Here is a 25,952-nt window from a genome sequence, read left to right on the forward strand (position 1 = left end):
TTTTTACCCTCCACGCTGCCCTCAAATACTAAACTAGTGATCCCTTGATGCCCCCGAACATGTCCTACCAACCGATCCCTTCTTCTAGTCAAGTTGTGCGACAAACTTCTCTTCTCCCCAATTCAATACCTCCTCATTAGTTTCGTTATCTACCCATCTAATCTTCAGCATCCTTCTGTAGCACCACATTTCGAAAGCTTCTATTCTCTTCTTGTCCAAACTATTTATCGTCCATGTTTCACTTCCATACACAGCTACACTCCATACAAATACTTTCAGAAACGACTTCCTGACACTTAAATCTATACTCGATGTTAACAAATTTCTCTTCAGAAACGATTTCCTTGCCAATGCCAGTCTACATTTTATATCCTCTCTACTTTGACCATCATCAGTTATTTTGCTCCCCAAATAGCAAACCTCCTTTACTACTTTAAGTGTCTCATTTCCCAATCTAATTCCCTCAGCATCACCCGACTTAATTCGACTACATTCCATTATCCTTGTTTTGCTTTTGTTGATGTTCATCTTATATCCTCCTTACAAGACACTATCCGTTCCATTCAACTGCTCTTCCAAGTCCTTTGCTGTCTCTGACAGAATTACAATGTCATCGGCGAACCTCAAAGTTTTTATTTCTTCTCCATGGATTTTAATACCTACTCCGAATTTTTCTTTTGTTTCCTTCACTGCTTGCTCAATATAGAGATTGAATAACATCGGGGAGAGGCTACAACCCTGTCTCACTCCCTTCCCAACTACTGCTTCCCTTTCATGTCCCTCGACTCTTATAACTGCCATCTGGTTTCTGTACAAATAGTAAATAACCTTTCGCTCCCTGTAGTTTACTCCTGCCACTTTCAGAATTTGAAAGAGAGTAATCCAGTCAACATTGTCAAAAGCTTTCTCTAAGCCTACAAATGCTAGGAAGGTAGGTTTGCCTTTCCTTAATCTAGCTTCTAAGGTAAGTCATAGGGTCAGTATTGCCTCACGTGTTCCAATATTTCTACGGAATCCAAACTGATCTTCCCCGAGGTCGGCTTCTACCAGTTTTACCATTCGTCTGTATAGAATTCGTGTTAGTATTTTGCAGCTGTGACTTATTAAAATGATAGTTCGGTATTTTTCACATCTGTCAACACCTGCTTTATTTGGGATTGAAATTATTATATTCTTCTTGAAGTCTGAGGGTATTTCGCGTGTCTCATACATCTTGATCACCAAATGGTAGAGTTTTGTCAGGACTGGCTCTCCCAAGGCTGTCAGTAGTTCTAATGGAATGTTGTCTACTCCCGGAGCATTGTTGCGACTCAGGTCTTTCAGTGCTCTGTGAAACTCTTCACGCAGTATCATATCTCCCATTTCATCTACATCCTCTTCCATTTCCATAATATTGTCCTAAACTACATTGCCCTTCTATGGACCCTCTACATACTCCTTCCAACTTTCTGCTTTCTCCTCTTTGCTTAGAACTGGGTTTCCATCTGAGCTCTTGATATTCATACAAGTGGTTCTCTTTTCTCTGAAGGTCTCCTTAATTTTCCTGTAGGTGGTATCTGTCTTACCCCTAGTGAGATAACCCTCTACATCCTTACATTTGTCCTCTAGCCATCCATGCTTAGCCATTTTGCACTTCCTGTCGATCTCATTTTTGAGACGTTTGTATTCCTTTTTGCCTGCTTCATTTACTGCATTTTTATATTTTCTCCATTCATCGATTAAATTCAATATTTCTTCTGTTACCCAAAGATTTCTACTAGTCCTCGTCTTTTTACCTATTTGATCCTCTGGTGCCTTCACCACTTCATCCCTCAAAGCTAACCATTCTTCTTCTACTGTATTTCTTTCCCCCATTCTTGCCAATTGTTCCCTTATGCTCTCCCTGAAACTCTGTTTATCCAGGTCCCATCTCCTTAAATTCCCACCTTTTTGCAGTTTCTTCAGTTTTAATCTACAGTTCATAACCACTAGATTGTGGTCAGAGTCCACATCTGCCCCTGGAAATGTCTTACAATTTAAAACCTGGTTCCTAAATCTGTCTTACCATTATATAATCTATCTGAAACCTATCAGTATCTCCAGGCTTCTTCCATGTATGCAACCTTCTTTTATGATTCTTGAACCAAGTGTTAACTATGATTATGTTGTGCTCTGTGCAAAATTCCACCAGGCGGCTTCCCCTTTCATTTCTTAGCCCCAATCCATATTCACCTACTATGTTTCCTTCTCTCCCTTTTCCTACTGACGAATTCCAGTCACCCATGACTATTAAATTTTCATCTCCCTTCACTATCTGAATAATTTTTTTTATTTCATCATACATTTCTTCGTCATCTGCAGAGCTAGTTGGCATATAAACTTGTGCTACTGTGGTAGGCGTGGGCTTCGTATCTATCTTGGCCACAATAATACGTTCACTATGCTGTTTGTAGTAGCTTACCCGCATTCCTATTTTCCTATTCATTATTAAACCTACTCCTGCATTAGCCCTATTTGATTTTGTGTTTATAACCCTGTAGTCACCTGACCAGAAGTCTTGTTCCTCCTGCCACCAAACTTCACTAATTCCCACTATATCCAACTTTAACCTGTCCATTTCCCTTTTTAAATTTTCTAACCTAGCTGCCCGATTAAGGGATCTGACATTCCACGTTCCGATCCGTAGAACGCCAGTTTTCTTTCTCCTGATAACGACATCGTCTTGAGTAGTCCCCGCCTGTAGATCCGAATGGGGACTATTTTACCTCCGGAATGTTTTACCCAAGAGGATGCCATAATCATTTAACCATACGGTAAAACCTCATGCCTTTGGGAAAAATTACGGCCGTAGTTTCCACTTGCTTTCAGCCGTTCACCGTACCAGCACAGCAAGGCTGTTTTGGTTAGTGTTACAAGGCCATATCAGTCAATCATCCAGACTGTTGCCCCTGCAACTACTGAAAAGGCTGCTGCCCCTCTTCAGGAACCACACGTTTGTCTGGCCTCTCAACAGATACCCCTCCGTTGTGGCTGCACCTACGGTACGGCTATCTGTATCGCTGAGGCATGCAAGTCTCCCCACCAATGGCAAGGTCCATTGTTCATGTGTGTGGGGGGGGGGGGGGGGGCGGGACTGTCTATATAAGATGTTTGAAAGAATGCTTTTGAGCTGTCTATTACTGAAGACTGATAGTGTACTTTACAAGAAAAGGCCAGTTTCGGACTACAAACAAAATGTGCAGCACAAATATCTTGTGCAGCACATAGAGGGTGGATTTGAAAGGGCAATCATGTCTCATGACCTAAAGGTCCCCACTTGACCACCTCCAATTTTGATGAATATTTTTCAATATATATATTAGATTACTGCTCCATGAGTAACTTGTTGAGGCCATTAACCACCTTTTTGTGGAGCCTACTTTTTTGATATTGTGAGTTGAATGAGTAAATTGTAAAGTTTGTTTTACCACTGCTCAGGATCCAAGGGACCTATCATGATGAAACTTAGCAATCCAGTTCAACTTTTTGTTGCAATGGCTAAGTTGTAGAACAAAGCTCAAGTTATAGTAAATTTATCGTAATGTGCTATCAAAGTGGATCATAAACGTTGTCATAACAAATTTGGACTGTGTTTATCAGCATGTGTCTATTGACAGAAATTGCTGAAGCTGAGTCTTTAGTCATCTGTGATCTGTCAAAAATTTTGTGTGTATCAGCTTGACTGTCCAAATAATTACTTTTGAACATATACTCAAAAATTTGAGTTAATTTTGCCTCACTTTCGAGTGGGATCACTCAAATCTCATTTCTCTTGGAACCATGAAAAGAGCTCATTTTGTCTTACCAGGGAAAGTGTGTTTCATTTTTGTGACAGACAAGTTTAGAGACAACGATGATGATAAAAGCATTCTTTGACCGTGATGGCAAAGGGCACTTTTGTGTGGTGAAGACTGTTCAGATTTAGTGTGTGCATTTTTGAATGATGTTATTACTAGTTAAATGTGTTTTTTCTGTTATTTCAAATTATCTCAAAGAATTTCCGGGAGAACAGCAAGGATTAGTAAACCAAAGAAGTGAAACATGTTTTATTGAAGATACACAGATATGCTTTCATAACAAAGCGATACTTTCAGACAAGTATGAATTTCTACAGAAATCCTGCTGTAACCATTTCAGTGCAAAGAACCTTTCTGTAAAAATGGATTTATGGATTTTTAATGTGGAAACAGCAAGTCAGTTGTAGGCTGTGACAAAGCAGTGTGAAACTTGGTCAGAAGCTTTGCTCTACTGTAAAAAACAATTTTCAGCAAAGAAAGCAGAAAAGTTTGTGTCAACTTAATCCCAGTCAGAAGACGAACCCGAATTAGCATAACCTTCAGAATCAAACACTCAGTAAAAGTCGAACTGCTTTTGGGGCTACCCCTCTAAATTTAGTGTTTCAGAGAGGATGGTGAAAGCAGCTAGAAAGTTAAAGGCAAAAGATGGTGTATTGTTGACACTGCCAGAAGATTCCAAATGTGTAAAAGAAAGAGTAGTAACATTTTCTCCAAAATAAAGAATTTAAGCAAATTTTCCCAGGAAAAAAAGGACTGTGTTTCAATTAGAATAAATAAAAATAAAGTTTTGATGTGTGAATAATTTGAGAGAAATGTTTGCCACACATTGACTTCAGCACAGGCCCGAAATTGGATTTTCTAAATTCTGTGAGTTGAGGCCAAAATTTTGCATCGCTGCAGATGCTGCAGGAACTTACTAAGTCCGTATTTGCACTATGCATAAAAGCCTAGAATTGATACTTGCAAGCAGTCCTGTAACAGCAGTTTACAAAGAGTCTGATTGCTAAAATAGTGTGTTATTTGGAATCCAAAGACTGCATGCTTCCTTGGTGAGACACTGTCCAGAAAAACAACTTTAAAAAAGTTTTTAGAAAGCAGTTTTGAGGACAGTGATCCAGATGATACCATTGAGTGCAAACAATGGGTTCACATTCATGCGTTGGAAACCAAGCAGATGACCACTGAAGATTTTATGGAAAATCTTGATTTGAAAGATTTTCAAGCTTTCTGCTCATTATATTGCAAAGCACCAAAGTAAGCTTCTAAATTCCATAAAGGAATGCCTCAAGCTAACTGAACTGATCAGATTGATTGATTTTGCTGAAAGTTATTCATTGTCTAAGATGCAGCTCAAGGTTTTCATTTGGCTGGCAGTCACGTAACTTTACACCAATTTGTTATGTACTTTAGAAATAACATATAGGCATCAGCATCATCAGCTACTGTCATAAGTGAATGCTTGAAGCAAGACACAGTTGCTGTACATGCTTTTTTTAATGATACTAATAGAAGAGCTAAAGTGCCACCTTCAAAAAAACCAAACACATTTGCTACTTCAGTGATGGGTCAGCAACACAGTATAAAAGTGTCAAAAATTTCCAGAATCTTTGCAACTATCAAAATGACTTTGAAATCTCAGCTGAATGGAACTTTTTTTGCTGCAAACCATGGAAAATCTCCATGTGGTGGAGTTGGATGGTTTGAAAAGCCCCTGGCAGCAAGAGCAAGCCTTCAGAGACCAACTGAGCACCAGATTTTGACACAAACCGATTTGTTTAAACACTGCTCAAAGAATACCAGTGGAATCCAGTTAATTTCAGTTTCAAGCATTAAAAACTGAACAGGGGGAAAGCTTCAAAAATGGCTGCACAGTATCAGGAACAAGAGATAATCATCACTCTGTGCTATTAAATGAAAAGTAAGTTTGCATTAGAAGCATACCCAAAGATATAAATTGTTTTGTGCCAAATGTTGAATGAAGTCAAAGAATGATTTCTTATGGAAATATTGCAGCCTTACAACCAGGCCAATACATTACCTATATTTATGATGGAAATTGGTGGATTGGCAATGTCTCAATAGTTTCAGATGAAGAAAATGTCAGTTTCTTGCATCCAAATGGACCTGCACATTCATTCTGCTGGCCAGCCAGGCAGAACTTGGATTCCCGACCAACACATTATTTCTGTCATTCCAGCTCCACCAACAACAAGAATGGGCTGACAATACAGCTTGTTAGAATCAATTGTAATTGATATTATTAACACATTTCAACAACTGAATCAATAACTGAAAAATTAGGACTTGGGAACCATAACAGCAAGTTTGGTAGTGGCAAAGTGAGCATGGACCAATGAAAGTTTGTGTAAATGTAGTTGCCCAACCACACTACTTGTGGAGCTGTAATTTGGTAAGGGTCCATATAAGTCCTGTATGCACATCTTGTAAAAATTTCATCAAAATTCAAGATAATGGAATGGGGAGCATATTTAAATTTAGGCCACTTGACATGGAATGGCCCAGGGGTAGTGTTACTGGAGCGGTATTAATGAATCTTTCATCTGCGTATGATAAAATTCAACACTGCATAATGCTCCACAAACCTATTTGCTGACCCAGAACTAGGTTTCAGTAGAATAATTGGCACTTTACTTTGCAACCAAAGATTCTGTGTTGAATTCCAGGGAAAAGGCAGATGTTGGAGGAACACAAAAAAATATGGACAACTCTGTGGGGAGTATACTGGCACTGGTGCTCATCAACATTTACACAAATGATCAGCCAAGACCTAATCCATGTGAAAGTTTCATATATGCTGCTGATGACCTTACTTTGACTGCATATACAGATGATGATAAGGAAACAGAACAGGTACTGACAACAGATCTGTCTTGCAATGAGGAGAAGTTGTTCAAGTCACAAGAAAGCCCTGTGGCAGCTGCTCATTTCTGGGCAGAAACTTTTATTTCAGTTTTGATGTGTGTGTATGTGTAAATTTGTTCTATTTCCTTACCTGAAATTGTAAATTTATAGACTCCTATGTGTGCGCTTAGAACTCGAGAAAATAAAATAAATAAATTTGGTTTTTCAAATATTGTCATGAAATGAAAACACTTGATGTTGAAGGCATTGAGGCAGTACTGTTGTTAAATAGAACTGAGCACCTTCAGTGGCTTTTGAATCTTTGTCTGATCTGTAATGATAAATCTTTGATTCCAGTAATATTGACATTTAAATATTGCACTTTTTATTTTCCATTTATTTGTTTGTTTATGCATCCTTTGGCAGTTAGTATAATTGTCAACAAAATTTACATGTCATTTAGGTAATCCTTGACACTATGGTATAAAATCACTTTTCTTACAGATCATTTTTAGCCTGTCCCTGGAGGCATGCATTTCACTTTTGCCTTTGATTACTTGCAGAAGTTTTTTGTCTAATTTAATTACATTATACAGCACACTATTGGTTTTTTCATACTGAGATGTGAGGTTCCACATTTCTGTAGAGGCCTGTTCATTGGGTACAGGTTGATATCTTTCAGTTTGTATATTCTGCTGATTTGTTCCCCAGAAGTTTATGCCATAACCAGTTATAGAATGAATGCATGCAAAATATGGTGTTCTAGTGCATGAGGTAAGCAGTAACAGGTGTAGTCAGCATTGGTTCGGTAGTCATTCAGTTAGCTCCTCTTTCACTTCAGAGAGTGTTACTGTTGGATTTTTCAGCTTATTTGGGAACTAATACGGTCAAATTTTTTATGTGTAAGGTTAATTTGTTGCTTTCTATTGACCTGCATACATACTCGATTGTTTAGTTTTTTGTTTACTCCACTTGGTATCTCATCACGGATTATAATAGTAGCTTCATCAGCAAACAGTACTGTTTTGCTGTGTTTTACATTTTGGAGAAAATCATTGATATCGCCTGTATCAAGAAGAGTATTGGGCCCTGCACACTTCCACAGAGACTTCAATATTAATGAAGGCCTATTCTGTGTTAGCAATGTGTTTTATAGTAGATTTGAGTTATTCAAGAGATCTCCACATACTGAACTCTGTTTTTCAGTTACGAATGAAAACATTATTTACTTCTTATTTTGTGTGTGCCATTTATGTAGCAGAATTGTGTTTATACTGTATTAAAATCATTCGTAAAGTAAAGGAAGATCTCTGTAATACGATCTTTATGCAGTACTTTTACTGGACCTGAAACCAAACTCTTCTTCACACATTAGAATGTATGTTGTTAAGTAGGCTGTGAGTCTGTTTTTCATTATGGTTTTATTATTTTTGGAAATAATGACAGTAAACAGAATGGCCTATAATTTTCTGGGTTGCCTTTCTTATGTAGGGGCAGGGTTTGTGCATCCTTTAGTGTTTCTGGACAGCAACCTGTGGTGAAAGATTCATTTATGATGTTAGCTGAAGGGTCTTTGATATTGTCTATACACCCAATCAGCTATTATATGGATACTTCATCTGTACCTGCTGAGTTTATATTTTTTAGGCTGTACTCGACATTGCATAATGTCTCAATGGTGGGTCACAGCATTAGTATGTTTGGAACATAGTTCAGTGTTTGTACACGTTCTCTCTTGTCAAATTTCTGCTGTAACTTGTAGCCCATATTGGTGAAGTTCGGATTCACAAATTTTTTTTTTGGATCGTGTTTTGTGGCACTAGTCGGGTAAAATTGCATGTTCACTTGTTTCACTTTTTTGTATTTGTTTCCAGTTTGGTGACATGTCAGGCTACTTTGATTTTGTTTTTGTCTTCATTTTAAATTACAATGAGGCAGAAAGGCTAACCACTTCTTAACCTCAGAAGCTGAAAGTCTTAGTGCTGCTGGTAGAAGCACATTAAGTAGAAAATAGTAATCTTCATTTTTGGAATGTATTGTATTTTCTTCAGAGGGGAAGTTGGCGAAGTTTGGAAAGGAGGGACAGGTGATATACCATCTCTTATGTAGAGAGGGTTATGCTAAAGTTTCTAATCTTGTAGATTAACAGCACTGTGTTAGCTGAAGCAGTGATGAGGGAATGGGTATGGGCTCACAATTGTGAAATGACAATAGAACAGGACAAGACAATGTAATTTGTAAATGGTACACTTTATATGTACATTCATAGATTCGTTTAAAGGTTAAAGAGCATGAAACTTGTCACTCTAAATGTTCTGGGCAGTCTTCACATGCCTGCTCTTCATTCTATGTTCAAAATCCCCCCGATCTCATTCTGGTTTTTCTACTTTTTATCTCTCAGTTGACTTCCTTACTTCTGTTTTCAATCTGTCTGTGTTATAATATGTCACATCCATCTCCCCTCCCCCGCTTTGCTGTTTTCTGTCCATTTCCATTTTCTTACAGAAGCAAGTGTCAAAACATTATGGGACCTAGAAATTATGCAGTTATTCTTCTTTTAGTGTCTTTTGTCAGTTTGTATTGTGAACCTGTTTTAGCAGTACATGTAATTCAACACTGCTATGCAATTATGCAGTGTCAGTATTCACTTTAACATAGATGCTAAATTCAGAACACTCATAACTATTTTTTATTTTCTTTATTGCCTAAAAGGGAGTGTGGAAGGTCTCTTTAAAAAAAATGGTGTGTTTCAGCTAGATTTCTCAAAAGTTTACTAATTTTTTTTTTTCCAGCTGTTGCTGATGCTATACGCACAAGCTTGGGGCCACGAGGCATGGACAAAATGGTGAGCGGTTTCATTCTTCTGATTTACTTTTGTTCCCAGTGTCTTAGCATAACACTTGGAAAAGAGCAGTTTAGTGTGGAACTTTGAGATGATTTGGAAGTGATATAAGGAGAGTTCACAGTTTTGTGTGCCACTGTTACCAGTAGTAATGTCAGGTCTTTTCTGGATTACAGTAAAACCCTTCCTAATCATTGAAAAGACCCATCAGATGTTGCACATGTTAGTGCTTCATCTAGCTGTCTTTGTAGCTTCAGGGCATTGGAGAGTGAGGATAAAGCATTCAGACATCCTGAGAAGTTCCAAAGCAGTCTGACAGTGTAAGACATAAGGTACAAGCTAAGTGAAGGAAGGAAAGTTTGAAAAATGTCTCATTGCTGTAAGTGGAGTGCCAGAACTGGATCAGTACTATTTATGAAGTGATAACAGTGTAACTATATTTTTAAGCCAAGTGCACTGCTCAGAATTGTGAGAGTCAGACTCTTTGGAGAAGGATCTTGGAAAAGATTGTTTTAATAATGGAGAGTGCATGTAAACTACTTGGGTCATAACCTCAGTTATACAGGCACATTGCTGAGGCTGCTCATCACACTAGTGTGAAGATCATCCCACTGTTTGAATTCTGTGATAAGCCCCGAATGAAGCATTATGTGGGAAATCACTCAAGGGAGAGAGGCATTTCCACATCTGTGTGATTAAAGTATTGCCTGTCACTCAGTTGCATCATACGTGGCGTAGTTACTATCTGGCTGCTTCTTGTAAGGGAATAACTAAAGGGCTAATTGCCAGAAGTGTGTAGTGTGACCACCCCAGTGATTTACAGTGTGTTCACTAGGCCATTTTTAGTGTAAATTCATCCAAAAGACGACGCTGCAGCTTGGAAAAAGTGAAGGGTTGTAAAGAAAATGCATTTAGGGCCATCCCATGCAATCTCATGGGGAATGGTATGGTGACCATCCCACAATTTAGTAATATTTGGTACCTGTGCACAGCTCGTGGTCTAGTGACTAGCATTGCTGCTTCTGGATCATGGGGTCCCAGGTTCAATTTCCGGCTGGGTTGGGGATTTTCTCTGCTCGGGGACTGGGTGTTGTTTGTGTTGTTCTCATCATTTCATCATCATCATCATCATCATCATCATTTGTGAGAGTGGCTAGATTGCATTGTGTAAAAATTGGACTGTGTAAAAATTGGGACTTCGTATGGGCACTGACGACCGCGCAGTTGAGCACCCCACAAACCAAACTTGTCATAATATTTGGTACATGGCTACCTACATGTTGTAATAGTAAAATTGCCAAATAGCACTGTCCTAACTCTGTTTTTGATAATTTCAGGTTTGAAGGCTTAAGGGTGTGTATCCAGTCATTAGTCAGGCACCAAATTCCCTATTTTCAGTAATGTGTTGACTTACAGACCTAGTTTTTATGCATTTAGTTTGTAGGCAAATAAGTTGATGTAGCATATAAAAAGTAGAACACATCATACAGATTTTTTATGAAAAATGTTGAAAAACACTTTTTCAGTTCTGTGCTTTAAATTTATGGTTTTTTAAGAAGTTATAACTTTGCACTGGGAAACAGTACAGACCTCAGCTTGTGCACTGTAACTCTTTAGTCCTGGTATTAAGAATAACTAACAGTGAAAAACATTTGGCATTCATCAACATCTGCATCATACTCTGGCCACCTAATGGTGTGTGGCGGAGGGTACTTTCGGTACCACTATCTGATCCCCCAACCCTGTTCCACTCGCGAAGGTGGTTCATGGGAAGAAAGATTCTCGGTAAACATCTGTATTGGCTCTAATTTCTCGAATTTTCTCTGTGTGGTCAATACCACAAGGAAGTAATATGTTGTCTGACTCCTCCTGAAAAGTGCTGTCCCGAAATCTCAATCGTAAATCTCCCCATGATGCACAATGTCTCTCGTAATGTCTGCCAGTGGAGTTTGTTTAGTATCTCCATAATGCTCTCTCACCAGCTAAACGATCCCATGACAAGATGCACCGCTCTTTGTTGGATCTTCTCTATGTCCTCTATCAGTCCTACCTGATAGGATCCCAGATAGATAAACAGTACTCAAGAATTGGGCGAACAAGCGCCTTATAAGCCACTTCTTTCGTGGATGAATTACATTTCCTTAAAATTCCTCCGATGATTCTGAGTTTTGTGTCTGCTTTTCCCACTATCTGTTCTATATGATCACTCCACTTAGGGTTGCTCTGGATAGTTACGTCTAGATATTTTATGGCAGATGCTGTCTCCAGCTGTCTGTCATCAGTAGTGTAACTGCACAGTAGTGGATTTCTTTTCCTATGTATGCGCATATGTTGCATTTATTTATGTTCAGGGTCAACTGCCAGAGTCTGCACCATTCGTCAATTCTCTGCAGGTCATTCTGAAAATTCTTATCTTCTGGTGTTGCTACTTTGGTATAATCAATTGCATCATCTGCGAATAGCCTTAAAGAGCATCCAACGCTTTCTATTAGATCATTTATATATATTGTGAACAGCAATGGTTCTATTACACTTCCCTGTGGTATACCGGATATTACCTTTGCATCTGTCGATTTAGTTCTGTTAAGAGCAACCTGTTGACTTCTATTTCCAAGAAAGTCTTGAACCCAGTTGCAGGTCTGCTCCAATACTCCATAAGCTCATATTTTTTTCATTAAATGGCAATGCAGGGCGGTATCAAATGAAGGAACACAGCATCAATCCGAGCGCCGTTGTCCACACCGCTGTGGATCTCATGGAGGAGCAGAGTGAGAGCTTCGCAGGATCTTTGTTTGAGGGATCCACGGTGATTTTTATAGAGGAGCTGTTCATTTTCCAAGAATGTCATAATTCTTAGGCGTAAAACATGTTCCATAATTCCACAACAGATTGACGTGAATGATATAGGTCTATAATTGTGTGGATCTGTCTTAAGGCCTTTCTTAAAAACGGGATTTACCTGTGCTTTTTTCCAGTCGTTAGGTACCTTTCGTTGCTCAAGCAGTCTACGATAAATTACTGCTAGAAGGGCAGAAAGTTCTTTCACATAATCTTTATAGAATCTTACAGGTATCTCATCTGGTCCTGGAGCCTTTCTGCTACTGAGCGATTGTAGCTGCTTTTTCAATTCCGCGATCCGTCATCTCGATATCTGCCATTTTGATGTTCGCACGATGATTGAAAAGAGGGACAGTGTTACGATCTTCTGCGGTGAAACAATTTTGAAAGAGCAAATTCAGTATTTTGGCCTTCTCTCTGTTATCTTCCTTTTTGGTGCCGTTGTGGTTGCTGAGAGAATGAATAGATGATTTTGACCCACTTACTGGTTTTACATATGATCAAAATCTCTTAGGTTTTTTACTCAGGTCAGTTGACAATGTCTTACTTTCGAAATCATTGAACTCTTCTCCCATTGCTCTCCTCACGCTCATTTTTGCTTCATTCAGCTTTGTCTGTCAGCTGTGTTTGTACTTGTCATGAATCTGAGATGAAGTGCTCTTTGTTTATGTAGCGCTTTTCTAACATGGCTATTAAACCATGGTGGATCTTTCCCATCCCTTAAAAACTTACTCGGAACGTACTTGTCTAGGGCATATTGAATGATGCATTTGAATTTTTTCCATTTGTTCTCCACATCATCGTCCTCATCACTGAATGTTTGATCCTGACTGCTGACATATTCTGAAATTTGTATCCTGTCATCTTTGCTGAGCAAATACAGGGCTATTACAAATGATTGAAGCGATTTCATAAATTCACTGTAGCTCCATTCATTGACATATGGTCATGACACACTACAGACACGTAGAAAAACTCATAAAGTTTTGTTCGGCTGAAGCCGCACTTCAGGTTTCTGCCGCCAGAGTGCTCGAGAGCGCAGTGAGACAAAATGACGACAGGAGCCGAGAAAGCGTATGTCGTGCTTGAAATGCACTCACATCAGTCAGTCATAACAGTGCAACGACACTTCAGGACGAAGTTCAACAAAGATCCACCAACTGCTAACTCCATTCGGCGATGGTATGCGCAGTTTAAAGCTTCTGGATGCCTCTATAAGGGGAAATCAACGGGTCGGCCTGCAGTGAGCGAAGAAACGGTTGAACGCGTGCGGGCAAGTTTCACGCGCAGCCCGCGGAAGTCGACGCATAAAGCAAACAGGGAGCTAAACGTACCACTGCCGACGGTTTGGAAAATCTTACGGAAAAGGCTAAAGCAGAAGCCTTACCGTTTACAATTGCTACAAGCCCTGACACCCGATGACAAAGTCAAACGCTTTGAATTTTCAGCGCGGTTGCAACAGCTCATGGAAGAGGATGCGTTCAGTGCAAAACGTGTTTTCAGTGATGAAGCAACATTTTTTCTTAATGGTGAAGTGAACAGACACAATGTGCGAATCTGGGCGGTAGAGAATCCTCACGCATTCGTGCAGCAAATTCGCAATTCACCAAAAGTTAACGTGTTTTGTGCAATCTCACAGTTTAAAGTTTACGGCCGCTTTTTCTTCTGCGAAAAAACGTTACAGGACACGTGTATCTGGACATGCTGGAAAATTGGCTCATGCCACACCTGGAGACCGACAGCGCCGACTTTATCTTTCAACAGGATAGTGCTCCACCGCACTTCCATCATGATGTTCGGCATTTCTTAAACAGGAGATTCGAAAACCGATGGATCGGTCGTGGTGGAGATCATGATCAGCAATTCATGTCATGGCTTCCACACTCTCCCGACTTAACCCCATGCGATTTCTTTCTGTGGGGTTATGTGAAAGATTCAGTGTTCAAACCTCCTCTACCAAGAAACGGGCCAGAACTGTGAGCTCGCATCAACGATGCTTTCGAACTCATTGATGCGGACATGCTGTGCCGAGTGTGGGAGGAACTTGATTATAGGCTTGATGTCTGTCGAATCACTAAAGGGGCACATATCGAACATTTGTGAATGCCTAAAAAAAACTTTTTGAGTTTTTGTATGTGTGTGCAAAGCATTGTGAAAATATCTCAAATAATAAAATTATTGTAGAGCTGTGAAATCGCTTCAATCATTTGTAATAACCCTGTATATCTTCCTACCTTTCTTAACAATCCATGTAGGACCTGTCGTCATAGATGCTGTCACAGCCTTATGATCACTGATACCTTCCGCTACGTTAACTGATTTGAGAAGTTCAGCTATGTTTGTTGCCAGGAAGTCTAAGACATTACCCTCACGAGTTGGTTCTCTATCTGCTCAAGGTAATTTTCGGACGAGACATCTAGAACAATGCCACACTATTCCTTGTCTCTGGCACCAGTTTTGATGGCATAACACTCCCAATCTGTACCTGTGAAGTTGAAGTCACTCCCTGTTACAACAGCACGATCAGGAAAATTACTAGTGGTATTCAGCAAGCTCTGTCTGAAGTGCTCTACAACTACAGATCCTTACACAGGTGGTCTGTAAAAGCATCTGACCACCTTTTTTGACCATTCTTTGATATTCAATTTCACCCAGATTAATTCGCATTCGGAATCCGAGACCTTGCTAGATTTTATCAAATTTTTTACTGCAATAAACATGCCACAACCATTGGCGACTATCCTACCCTTACGATGAACAATCCAGTGTGAACTTAGGATTTTGTTGTCATTGATGTCTGGCTTCAACCGGTTTTCTGTTTCCCTTGTCGTTAGTGCTTCTTACCTTCGCTTAAAGGTGACTCTCTGGAGCAGTTGAATCTTAACTTGATTTTTTTATTTGCTGAAACGTTTACAAATCTGGTAGCAATCTTGGCTGCAAAGAATAATATCCTAACTCACTTTATTCACTGGCAAAGATTAAATAAAAGTGCCACTTAATCATACCATCTAAATTCACCACCACAGGGAATTGGTAAATAAAAACCATGTGCACTTCTTGAAAAACTGTTCATAAAAATATTTGTGGTTGACCTATAGTTCAGAACTGTAAAAAGGCGAGAGTGGAAAACACTTATCATTTTTATTAATGCATATGTTGTATTTCACTGTTTAGTGTCTTTTCAGTGTAAAGAATTAAGACACAGCTTGGATGCACAGATGTACTGATGTATTCTTATTCTGTTAATATGAATTAACAGACAAATTCAGTGAAACAAAAGAAGATACATATTTTTTTCTTTTGCCTTGCATATAACATTGCTTTCCTTGCCATCATCCAGAAACAAAATGCATTCTCGTAAAGATGAGATATAAGATTTTTTCGTAACACATATTGTCAAGTTTATTGAACCGTGCATTGTGACTTTGTTATGACAGGACATCCAACTGACACATAACATTGCAGAAGGGAACCTAGACATCGTCTTACCCACTGGATCATGGATAGAAATGTGATTCATCAGGAGACATGCAGTTAATCTCAGTCTTTGAAAGCATGTGATGGTCACCTTAGGATCCACCAGAATATCTGAGTGTACATGGAATGACCTTTCAGAGCCTTCTATCAAAAACATCAGAAGACCTAGTAAAGAAAAGATGAATTTCTCAAATCCAGTCAGGAAAATGAAAATGTAAAGGGAACGTCAGTATACTGATATGCATATCAGAACATCATATGGGAATCACTGAAATTGAACAAATTTTTCTTGGCGGATACAGGCTAATATCATACTGCTGTAGGAAATACAAAAATAAAGGGGAGTAACTGTATATGCAAAAAAATGAAGTTTCAGGCTCTTCAAACTAATGAATATTGTATTTTTTTCAATACTGTGCAACAATAGTGGACCAGAAACACACAAGTTCATACTACTGATAGTTTACAGACCACCTGCAGGAAGTATCTTCTTAAAGCAGTTAGAAGCAGTTTTAGCAAAGTTATGCAGATTTAACTGAACAACAGTTATTGTGTGTGGAGATGTTAATGTTGATTTTTCTGTCAGAGAGTACTGACTGATGTTAGGTAGTGTTCTTGACAACCAACTTTCAGGTGTTTTCCATAACAAAATTCTCTGCTTTGATGTAAGGACATAGTGCAGTAGCTATGGAAGTTTCTTGTTAGATCCAGTAACTTGCAGAGACTGGGATGTAATATCTTGGTCAGTGGTTTATCATAATGTGATAGTCAGATGTTAATAAAATTTACTGACAGTTTAGGAACAGATCATAGAAGAAAGATATTGTCGCAGAATCATAAACAATGTCTTCATCACAGTGTTCAGAGAGAAATTGTTGAAAGAATGCTGGACAGAAATTTATAAAGCAGGCAGTGACGGAAATTTAACTCTTTCTTCAACATATTCCTACAGCACATTGCTTGATTTCTTTATTAACCCACAAAACAGTTTACATTGTATGGATTTCGTCATTCAGAACATTGAAAAATTAACAGCTTAAGATCTTCTTGTCTTACAGCCATGTCAGGTGGTTAAAATCCCACGAGCTTTGGGAATTTTAACCACCTGATGGGGCTAGAAGCCTGAGCAGATTTTATTCATATCACTGTGAGACCACGCATTCAAACAGCTTCAAATTAATTTCTTGCACATTAATTGTTGATGTCTCTTCTTGTTATCAAATTACATGTGTTTCTTACTCATAGGTAATTATTATTTTATATGAGACAGAAAGCTTTAAATCATGTTTTTCCTTAAAAAAAATATGGGCAACCAGGGGATTAAAATACCTTATGCTAGGAAGAAAGAACCCTACGTGATTGTTCTCAATCACTAGTCAAGATTTGAGATTCTGTTAGCACCAGTATTGTAAAATTCTTCAGTCGGTCTTCAAGAAAGCAAAAGTCATACACAGTGCTCGCAGAATAACACTCTAAAGCAAAACCTATTTGGATCAGCCATGTGCCTGGTGATACATGTTGAGCTTTTGCAGTCTTGTAAAGATAAATTATTTCGATGGTAATTACTGCTAGTGGTGTACAAATCATTCATTAAATAGTGTAATAGTGTGTTTTTTAAGCTTAATATTAAAATTATCTCTCAGTGTCCAGCAAATAGTGTTTTCACTTACGTGTGTTCAACCTTTAAATGAGACGTGAGATACTACTAGGGGCGTGACTAAATACAATTGAAATATCATCTTTCAAGAAAAGACAAGTAAGAGATGTATTTAAAAAATGAACAAAATGTTTCCAGAATTTATTTACTTAGATACCATCTTTCATATCTCGTGCATGAAATATCAGTTATTGGAGGCATTGAATCACAGACAGGCACAATGAAAAAGACTGAGAAAATATTGAGCTCACAACACCGCCTCTATGTGGTGAGTAGTACTCTATCGTTTGCATATTGTTGTGATTCCACCCAGGATTTCCCATTGTTAGAAGTATCAATTTTGGTTGTTTTACAAATATGATAGCTGCTTCTGTCCATCTCTTCCCGCTGGTTTGCACCTTTCACCAATAATTCTTTCAGTACATACTGAAATGCTGTGAACAGAAAGAAAAGTACATAGGATACATCTCTTGTTTTTTATGCATATATTGCCACTTCAGGTGTATTTTTTCGCAAAAAATGTCATTCCTTAATTTTCTTTCAATTTTTGAAATTTATTTAGTTTCTGACTAGGAATCAGCCTTGAAGATGCTGTTTATCGCATTGAATTTATCTTTAGCTTCTCTTTTTGTCCAGTTATATGAATTCTCCCATTCATTTTTTTTATATATCTATATTAAGGCTTCATGTTTTCATCAGACTAATTATCAGAATCACTTTCAGTATTATTTGTTCAAATTTAAGGGGTACACATGCACAAAATACTTTTATAAATCCCAAACTTTGCAGGTCTTTTACAGTAACTGAAATATAAAAAGCTAGATGATGTAGCAGAAAGTAATTTTCCAGGTCGATCTTACGTATCTTGAAGTATCTGCATATTAGAGTTTCTATATAGTCTAGATATTTCTTTCTTTCATTATAGATATCAATATAATGGAAGGAAACATTCCACGTGGGAAAAATTTATATATAAAACCAAAGATGAGGTGACTTACCGAACAAAAGCGCTGGCAGGTCGATAGACACACAAACAAAAAAAACAAAAACAAACACAAACATACACACAAAATTCAAGCTTTCGCAACAAACTGTTGCCTCATCAGGAAAGAGGGAAGGAGAGGGGAAGACGAAAGGAAGTGGGTTTTAAGGGAGAGGGTAAGGAGTCATTCCAATCCCGGGAGCGGAAAGACTTACCTTAGGGGGAAAAAAGGACAGGTATACACTCGCACACACGCACATATCCATCCACACATACAGACACAAGCAGACATATTTAAAGACCAAATTAAATATGTCTGCTTGTGTCTGTATGTGTGGATGGATATGTGCGTGTGTGCGAGTGTATACCTGTCCTTTTTTCCCCCTAAGGTAAGTCTTTCCGCTCCCGGGATTGGAATGACTCCTTACCCTCTCCCTTAAAACCCACTTCCTTTCGTCTTTCCCTCTCCTTCCATCTTTCCTGATGAGGCAACAGTTTGTTGCGAAAGCTTGAATTTTGTGTGTATGTTTGTTTGTGTGTCTATCGACCTGCCAGCGCTTTTGTTCGGTAAGTCACCTCATCTTTGGTTTTATATATAATTTCTTTCATTATAAATATTTGTGTTTCATGTGACTGAGCCACTTTTGAAAAACTTGAAGATATTATGACATTTCTGTCTTGTGGGTCTTAGTACTGGTGATTCAGAGTGGCTGAATGCATCTGACTCTGCTAACTTGAGTGAGTGAGCAGCACAACCCAGAGGAACAACGATACATATAACGTGTGTCAACAGTGACAAAGCATTTTGTCACTAATTGCCATTCAGAAACAAATGTTTCAACACGTTTGGCAATATTTTCAGAAGTTTGCCAATCAGCAATGTGCACAGTGGGCATAATGGCATGCTGTACTTTGTGCTGCATAAAAAGTGCACTGTCATTGTCAAAAAAAACTTGTGTTAATATGTAGGTCGACATGCCCACAGTTGGTACAATCTATTTGGGTTTGGCTTGTCTATTGCCAGTAACTTCACAGTATAACTGGTCCTTGGTGGTTTGTGAGGCGTGCAAATGATCAGTACTGTAAATTGTTCCTCTCACTTCTTCGAATGACTGAGGTCACGAAGTGGGTACAAAATCAAACTTGTTAAGGTCATCCTGATTCAGGATGCTGAGATGGTTACTTCAAAAACACTGCATATTCAGTTGGAATGTGTTTCTGATACTAATGACATCATTGTCAACAGGATATACAAACCTAATGGTACTTCTTTACTATTTTGGTAAGGTGTTTCATTATCTTTTTGAATGCACTTGCACTCTGAAATGTTGTGCCAAAGAGATGATCATCTCCATCTGTGCATATGACAATTCATTGTGCAAGCAGGAACAAGGACTTTTGTGACAGAGCAAAAATGTTTAAGGGGAGAGAATCTTGGACGAAATGAACATAAGCACAAGGAGAAACTGTTGGTGATATTTGAATACAAAAGCAAACGAGGAAAAGTCAATCCAAACCTGCCTGGAAAGCTGTGCATGTTAAAGCACCACTTCCAGGATGGGAAAGAGTGCCCTGAATCGAATCTATCCAGCGGATTGATGACTGGGTTGGTGTACCAGCCAACTTGGATGTGGCCTTTAGGCGATTTCCTGTATACCACTAGGTGAGTACCAGGCTAGTACTTAAGTCCCGCATCATTTACATGCAGGTTGTATACAAGGTGGAATCCAAAATTTTCAGGACTGGTGCTGCCATCTGGAAATTAGTAGTTAGTAGATCTTTCCACCACTAGGTGGTGAGAGCTGCACATCTGATGAGTCAGTGTGTGAAATGGCATTCAGCTGGGAGGACATGTTGCATGTCCACAGTGATTTCCATCTCTGTGTTTGGTGTGTGGCGATTTTATGATGGATCCGTGAACAGAACAGAGCGTGTGTATCAAATTCTGTGCGAAGCTCGGGGAAAGTGCTACCTAGAATCTTGCAATGATTCATCAAGTGTTTGGGGGGACAGAGAATGAGCCGTACGTGTGTGTTTAAGTGGCATGCTCAGTTCAGGGCTGGCCGTACAGGTGTCAAAGATGATGCTCACACTGGAAGGCCCGTTACTCTCACAACGCCAGACATTGTTGCCAAACTTCAACAGTTGGTTTGTGTGGATTGGCGTTGAACCATTCAAGACCTTGCGGATGAAGTGGGTATTGGTTATGGGACATGTCAATGAATGTTGACTGATGAATTGGGCATGCATTGTGTTGCAGCAAAATTTGTGCCAAGGATCTTGACTGCTGATCAGAAGGCACAGCGTGTTGAAGTGTGCACGGACCTTTGTCGGACTGCATCTGATGGTCCAACCTTCTTGTCACGGGTTATCACCGGCGACGAGAGCTGAATTTACGGTTATGACCCAGAGACAAAGCAACAATTATCCTAGCGGAAAAGCCCGGCCAAGACCCAAAAAAGCGAGACAGGTGAAGAGCAAAGTTAGGGGCATGATCATCGTTTTCTTTGGTACCAAGGGGATTGTGCACAAAGAATTCGTCTCACCCAACCAAACCGTGAATTCTGCGTACTACTGTAACATTTTGTGATGAAAACGTGCAGTGATGACGGCCCCAACTTGGGCATCAAGGGAACTGGCTGCTGCATAATGACAACGTGCCCTGTCATACATACTTTCTCAGCAGGACATTTTTGGAAAAAACAACATGGTGGTTGCACCCCACCCATCATACTCGCCAGATTTGGCACCTTGTGACTTCACGCTATTCCCAGAAGTGAAATTCAAGTTGAAAGGCGGTCGGCTCGACACTCTAGAGAGGATTCAAGAAGCAATGCTGGCGGTGATAAAAACCCTCAAAGAACAGGACTCCCAGAAAAACATTTGACTAGTGCCAGAAGTGCTGGGACTGGTGTGTAAGTGTGGATGGGAACTACTTCGTGATGGTGACATTAGTCCAAAGGTAAGGTTTTCAACAGGTCCCAAAAATTTTGGACAGCACCTCATACCCTCGGGGAAATCTGGGAAAACCTTGGAATTTTTCATTGTTTTAGTTTTCAGTTAAATTTTTCTCATTTTGATGGGTAAGAACCGATACTCTAACAAAGGATTTTACTTTAGCCCGCTACTGCAGAATAATACTGGAGCAATAAAATGTAAATGAGAGAACAGAACCAAAATAAAACTTCAATTGCAAAGAAAATGCACTATTTACAACAGCAAAACACAATGTACGTAAAAGCAGGATAATGTTTCACAGAGTAAGCAGTACTTCATAACAGCAAACTGCTTTCACTGCATCTTTCTCGTGGGCCGCATTTCAATGAGTGTGGCTTCACAGTTGTTTATATTTCAAACAGGTGGTGGGAAAATGTTGCGATTGGTGGTTTGAGAGGCATTACTTTCAAAATATATTTCATTTTAAGCAACATGAATTATGTTACATGCTAGAACGTGCAATGAATTTCTTAAATCACGGAGTGTTAGACTCATTCAAAATTTAACACTGAGGACCAAGTACCTAGAAAAATTTCAGCCCAATACTTAAAATTTTACTGCCACATCTGTGTTTCATCTCTTAAAGGGCAACACGCACTAAAAAAACCAAGTTTGAAAGTGAGTTTTAATATATCTTTCACTTCATCCATGTTGATAAATATTAAATGTGAAAGCTAAGTTTTTCTGTGGTAGCTGCACGTATGCATATTAATTTAAACCATTAATTTTCTAATTTGTGTGTTCGCACTATTTGCCACTGATGTTGGCTGACTGGGTCACATGTCATATCACTCTGAATATCTGCTGTGATTGGCTGACGAGATCACGTGACATGAGCTACAATTGCTTGGCAAAAGTGCGTTGCAGTCTAGATTTCAGTGTTTTGGAAGCTATTGTATGGTATTTAGTGGAGTTTGTGCTTATACTTCTGTAATACAAATACATACACTGTAAATGTTGAACAAATACTAACGAAGAGATAGAGGTGCTGGCCAGTACTTAGCTCAGTACAGCTGATAGATACACAAAACAGAACAGAAAATTTACATTCCTAGCTCTCTGAACTTTGTTCCTTCATCAGGGAGGAGAGAGGGGAAAAAAGGGAAGAAGGGAAAGTGGATTCAGTTACTCACAGCCCAGGTTATGAAGCAACAGGGAAAGGTAAATAGGGAGGGTAGCAAGGATGGAGGCATGGTTGTCAGTGGGAAGCCAAAGATAGTCTACTGTTAAGTACTGTGCCAGCTACAAACCAAAGAGGATGCATACAGAAGTAAAGAGGTATATAGTATGAAGATAAACACAACTATGTAGGATGAAAAGATGCGTGAATGGCTAAAGAGGAGAGGGAAAAAGGAGAAGACTGTAGAGTAAACGGGAGTGAAGTTGGTTAACGTAGGTTCAGTCCAGGGGGATGGCGGGATGAAAGGATGTGTTGGAGTGAAAGTTCCCATCTCCGCAGTTCCGAGGGACTGGTGTTGGGGGGGGGGGGGGGGGGGGGAGAAGCCAAATGGCACATATGTTTCAGCAGGTTCCTAGATCCCTAGAATTACGCTGGACGGCATGCTCTGCTACTGGGAATTGGACATCTCCTAGGCGGACAGTTCGTCTGTGCCCTTTCATCCGCTCAGCCAGTTTAGTTGTCGTCATATCGATGTAAAAGGCTGTGCAGTGCAGGCATGTCAACTGATAAATGACATGTGTTGTTTCACATGTGGCCTTGCCTTGAATTATGTATGTTTTACCAGTAGTGGGGCTGGAGTAGGTGGTTGTGGGGGGGATGCATGGGGTAGGTTTTGCAGCTGGGTTGATTACATGGGTAGGAACCGCTGGGTAGAGAAGGTGGTCTGGGAATATTGTAGGGTTTGACAAGGACGTTAACTTCCGTAACATCCTACAACGTACGTGCCATTTGGCTTCTCCCACCCAACACCAGTCCCTCGGAACTGCGGAATGGGAATTTGCACTCCAACACATCCTTTCATCCCACCATCCCCCTGGACTGAACCTACGTTAACCAACCTCACTCCCATTTACTCTACAGTCTTCTCCTTTTTCCCTCTCCTCTTTATCCATTCACGCATCTTTTCATCCTACATAGTTGTGTTTATCTTTATACTATATATGTCTTTACTTCTGTATGCATCCTCTTTGGTTTGTAGCTGGCACAGTACTTAACAGTAGAATATCTTTGGCTTCCCTCTGACAACCATGCCTCCATTCTTGCTACCCTCCCCGTTTACCTTTCCCTGTTGCTTCATAACCTGGGTTGTGAGTAACTGAATCCACTTTCCCTCCTTCCCTTTTTTTCCTCCCCCTCTCCTCACTGATGAAGGAACAAAGTTCCGAAAGCTAGGAATGTAAATTTTCTGTTCTGTTCTGTTTTGTGAATCTATCGGCTGTACTGAGCTGAGGTTAAGTACTGGCCAGCCCCTCTATCTCTTTAGTAGTATTTGTTTCACATCTTTGCTGGCCGCTGTGGCCGAACGGTTCTAGGCGCTTCAATCTGGAACCGCGTGACCGCTATGGTCGCAAGTTCGAATCCTGCCTCAGGTATGGATGTGTGTGATGTCCTTAGGTTAGTTAGGTTTAAGTAGTTCTAAGTTCTAGGGGACTGATGACCTCAGATGTCAAGTCCCATAGTGCTCAGAGCCATTTGAACCATTTTTCACATCTTTATATGAGATTTTCTATTAATCACTGTAAATGTTGACACATACCAAAGATCTTTACAAAATGTATTGTTTCTTGCTGGGTTTCATTTCCCAGGAATTTCTATACCAGTATATAAAGCCTTTACTACTCAAAGGGTTGATAAGTTTTACAGGGTCGAAGGAAAGTATATTGTCACTTAATGCAGAAAAAAAAGTGGACTTTCACCAGGGAGAAAGTGAATTTTCACCTGGGGAAAAGGTGTATTTTTAACCAGAAAATCCGGGAATTTTTTTCTTGTCTGCGTATACACCCTATAAATGATTAGCATACATTTAGAAAATTTTCACGTACTTTCACATGAATAACACTATATGCAGACAGTTGGGGGTACACATACTCTGTGGAAGGTGGTGAATGGTGTCCAGCCATTTAGAAGAATGTTGGACTTAGAAAACTGGCCATTTATGTCATTATTTAAAGTGTTATTGGCACATATGTAATAATATCTTCAAGAGCTAATAATGACCAAGCTTCAAGATTTATTTTTTGTATTTACTGTAGTTCTTTTATAGATTACAAATTTTAAAATAAAACCAACCTTCCAAAAGGAGTATGAGGTGAGTTACTAAACAATTCCTTCCTCTTGAGCTTGTAAAATTTCTTGTTCACTCAGCAAATGTGACATATTTGTAACAGAATTACAGAAAACTGTGAAACCTAGTGGGTACATGCATGAAATGTCATCAACATGATCACATATTGGCTCAGCCATTCGCAACAGCGGCTATTACATTTGCTAATATTTCTTTTGAAATAATTCTGGAAATTGACAACAGAAGGCATCACCTGTCAAGGAACAGATAGTGAGACATCTGTACATTGTTCTCATATGACTGAGTCAGTCCAGTTTTTGAGCATATGCGGCTCGTACAGTGTGAAAATCGTGTCTCAAGCTGTACTCAGATGTGGTCCTTTGAACACAGCATTGTGGCCTGAGTTATGCTCGGGGCTTGGTCTCCAAAGTGTTAAATTACCCACGCAAATTCCATTAATAACCGTGCTGACCATGCACTGATGTGGGACAACGGCACAAGGAAAGGAAGGGAAGGTCAATTCAAACTTTGACTAATGGCATTGTAGAAATAGAACAGGAAACATTAGGTATAGGGGTTACATGCTCCCGAGGAACAATTTCTTCCACTCTCTCTCTCTCTCTCTCTCTCTCTCTCTCTCTCTCCCTCTATCTCTATCTCTCTCTCTTTTCTTTCCTCTTCCCAGAGAATGATCTTAAAGGCAGAAACAGGGCTTCAAACTGTCCATCAGATGCCAGAGTTATGCATTTCTGCAGGCTCAAAACAGCCTGTCATCTCTCTGAACTCTACCTAGAAAATAAATTACTAGAACTGGTTGAGTCTTCTCCATGATAGTCAACAAACACAGTTTTCACGTATGTACACCAACTGGAAACAAACTGTATTGTGAAGCTCAGTGCACTGTAGTTACACATCAGCACCAACTCTGGAGCTGATCACATGCTTTTCTGAAGATACTTTCACGTATGGCTCAGCAACTCCATCGATATTACACTGCTCAATGCCGTCCATGACAAAACTATGAAACTGATGAGTGGCATCTTTTGCACACGTCTCACGAACAGTCTTCTAGCAGGGGCTGCAGTCATTCATTCATTCATTTCTGTGCCCGGTCAGCGTTTCCAAAAAATAGCAGCTGTGATAGCTTTGTCATTTCCTTCATAAACATCTTGTGTTGTGCACCGGTTGTCCATGAGGGGGCATACAAATAGGTGGCTTGGATCTTCGTCAGCCCCGC

The 25,952-nt window shown here is 39.5% G+C and overlaps 1 protein-coding gene across 1 annotated transcript in view; it reads left to right on the forward strand.

Annotated features, from left to right (window-relative positions):
• LOC124619402 (T-complex protein 1 subunit delta) overlaps positions 1-25,952 on the forward strand; it is a 100,236-nt gene that overhangs the window by 3,008 nt on the left and 71,276 nt on the right. The window contains exon 2 of the mRNA XM_047145758.1: positions 9,470-9,522. Coding sequence (XP_047001714.1) covers positions 9,470-9,522 — 53 coding nt within the window. The remainder of the gene's footprint in view (positions 1-9,469; positions 9,523-25,952) is intronic.

The sequence above is a fragment of the Schistocerca americana genome, chromosome 6 (genome assembly GCF_021461395.2).
Source record: "Schistocerca americana isolate TAMUIC-IGC-003095 chromosome 6, iqSchAmer2.1, whole genome shotgun sequence".
Lineage (NCBI taxonomy): Eukaryota > Metazoa > Arthropoda > Insecta > Orthoptera > Acrididae > Schistocerca > Schistocerca americana.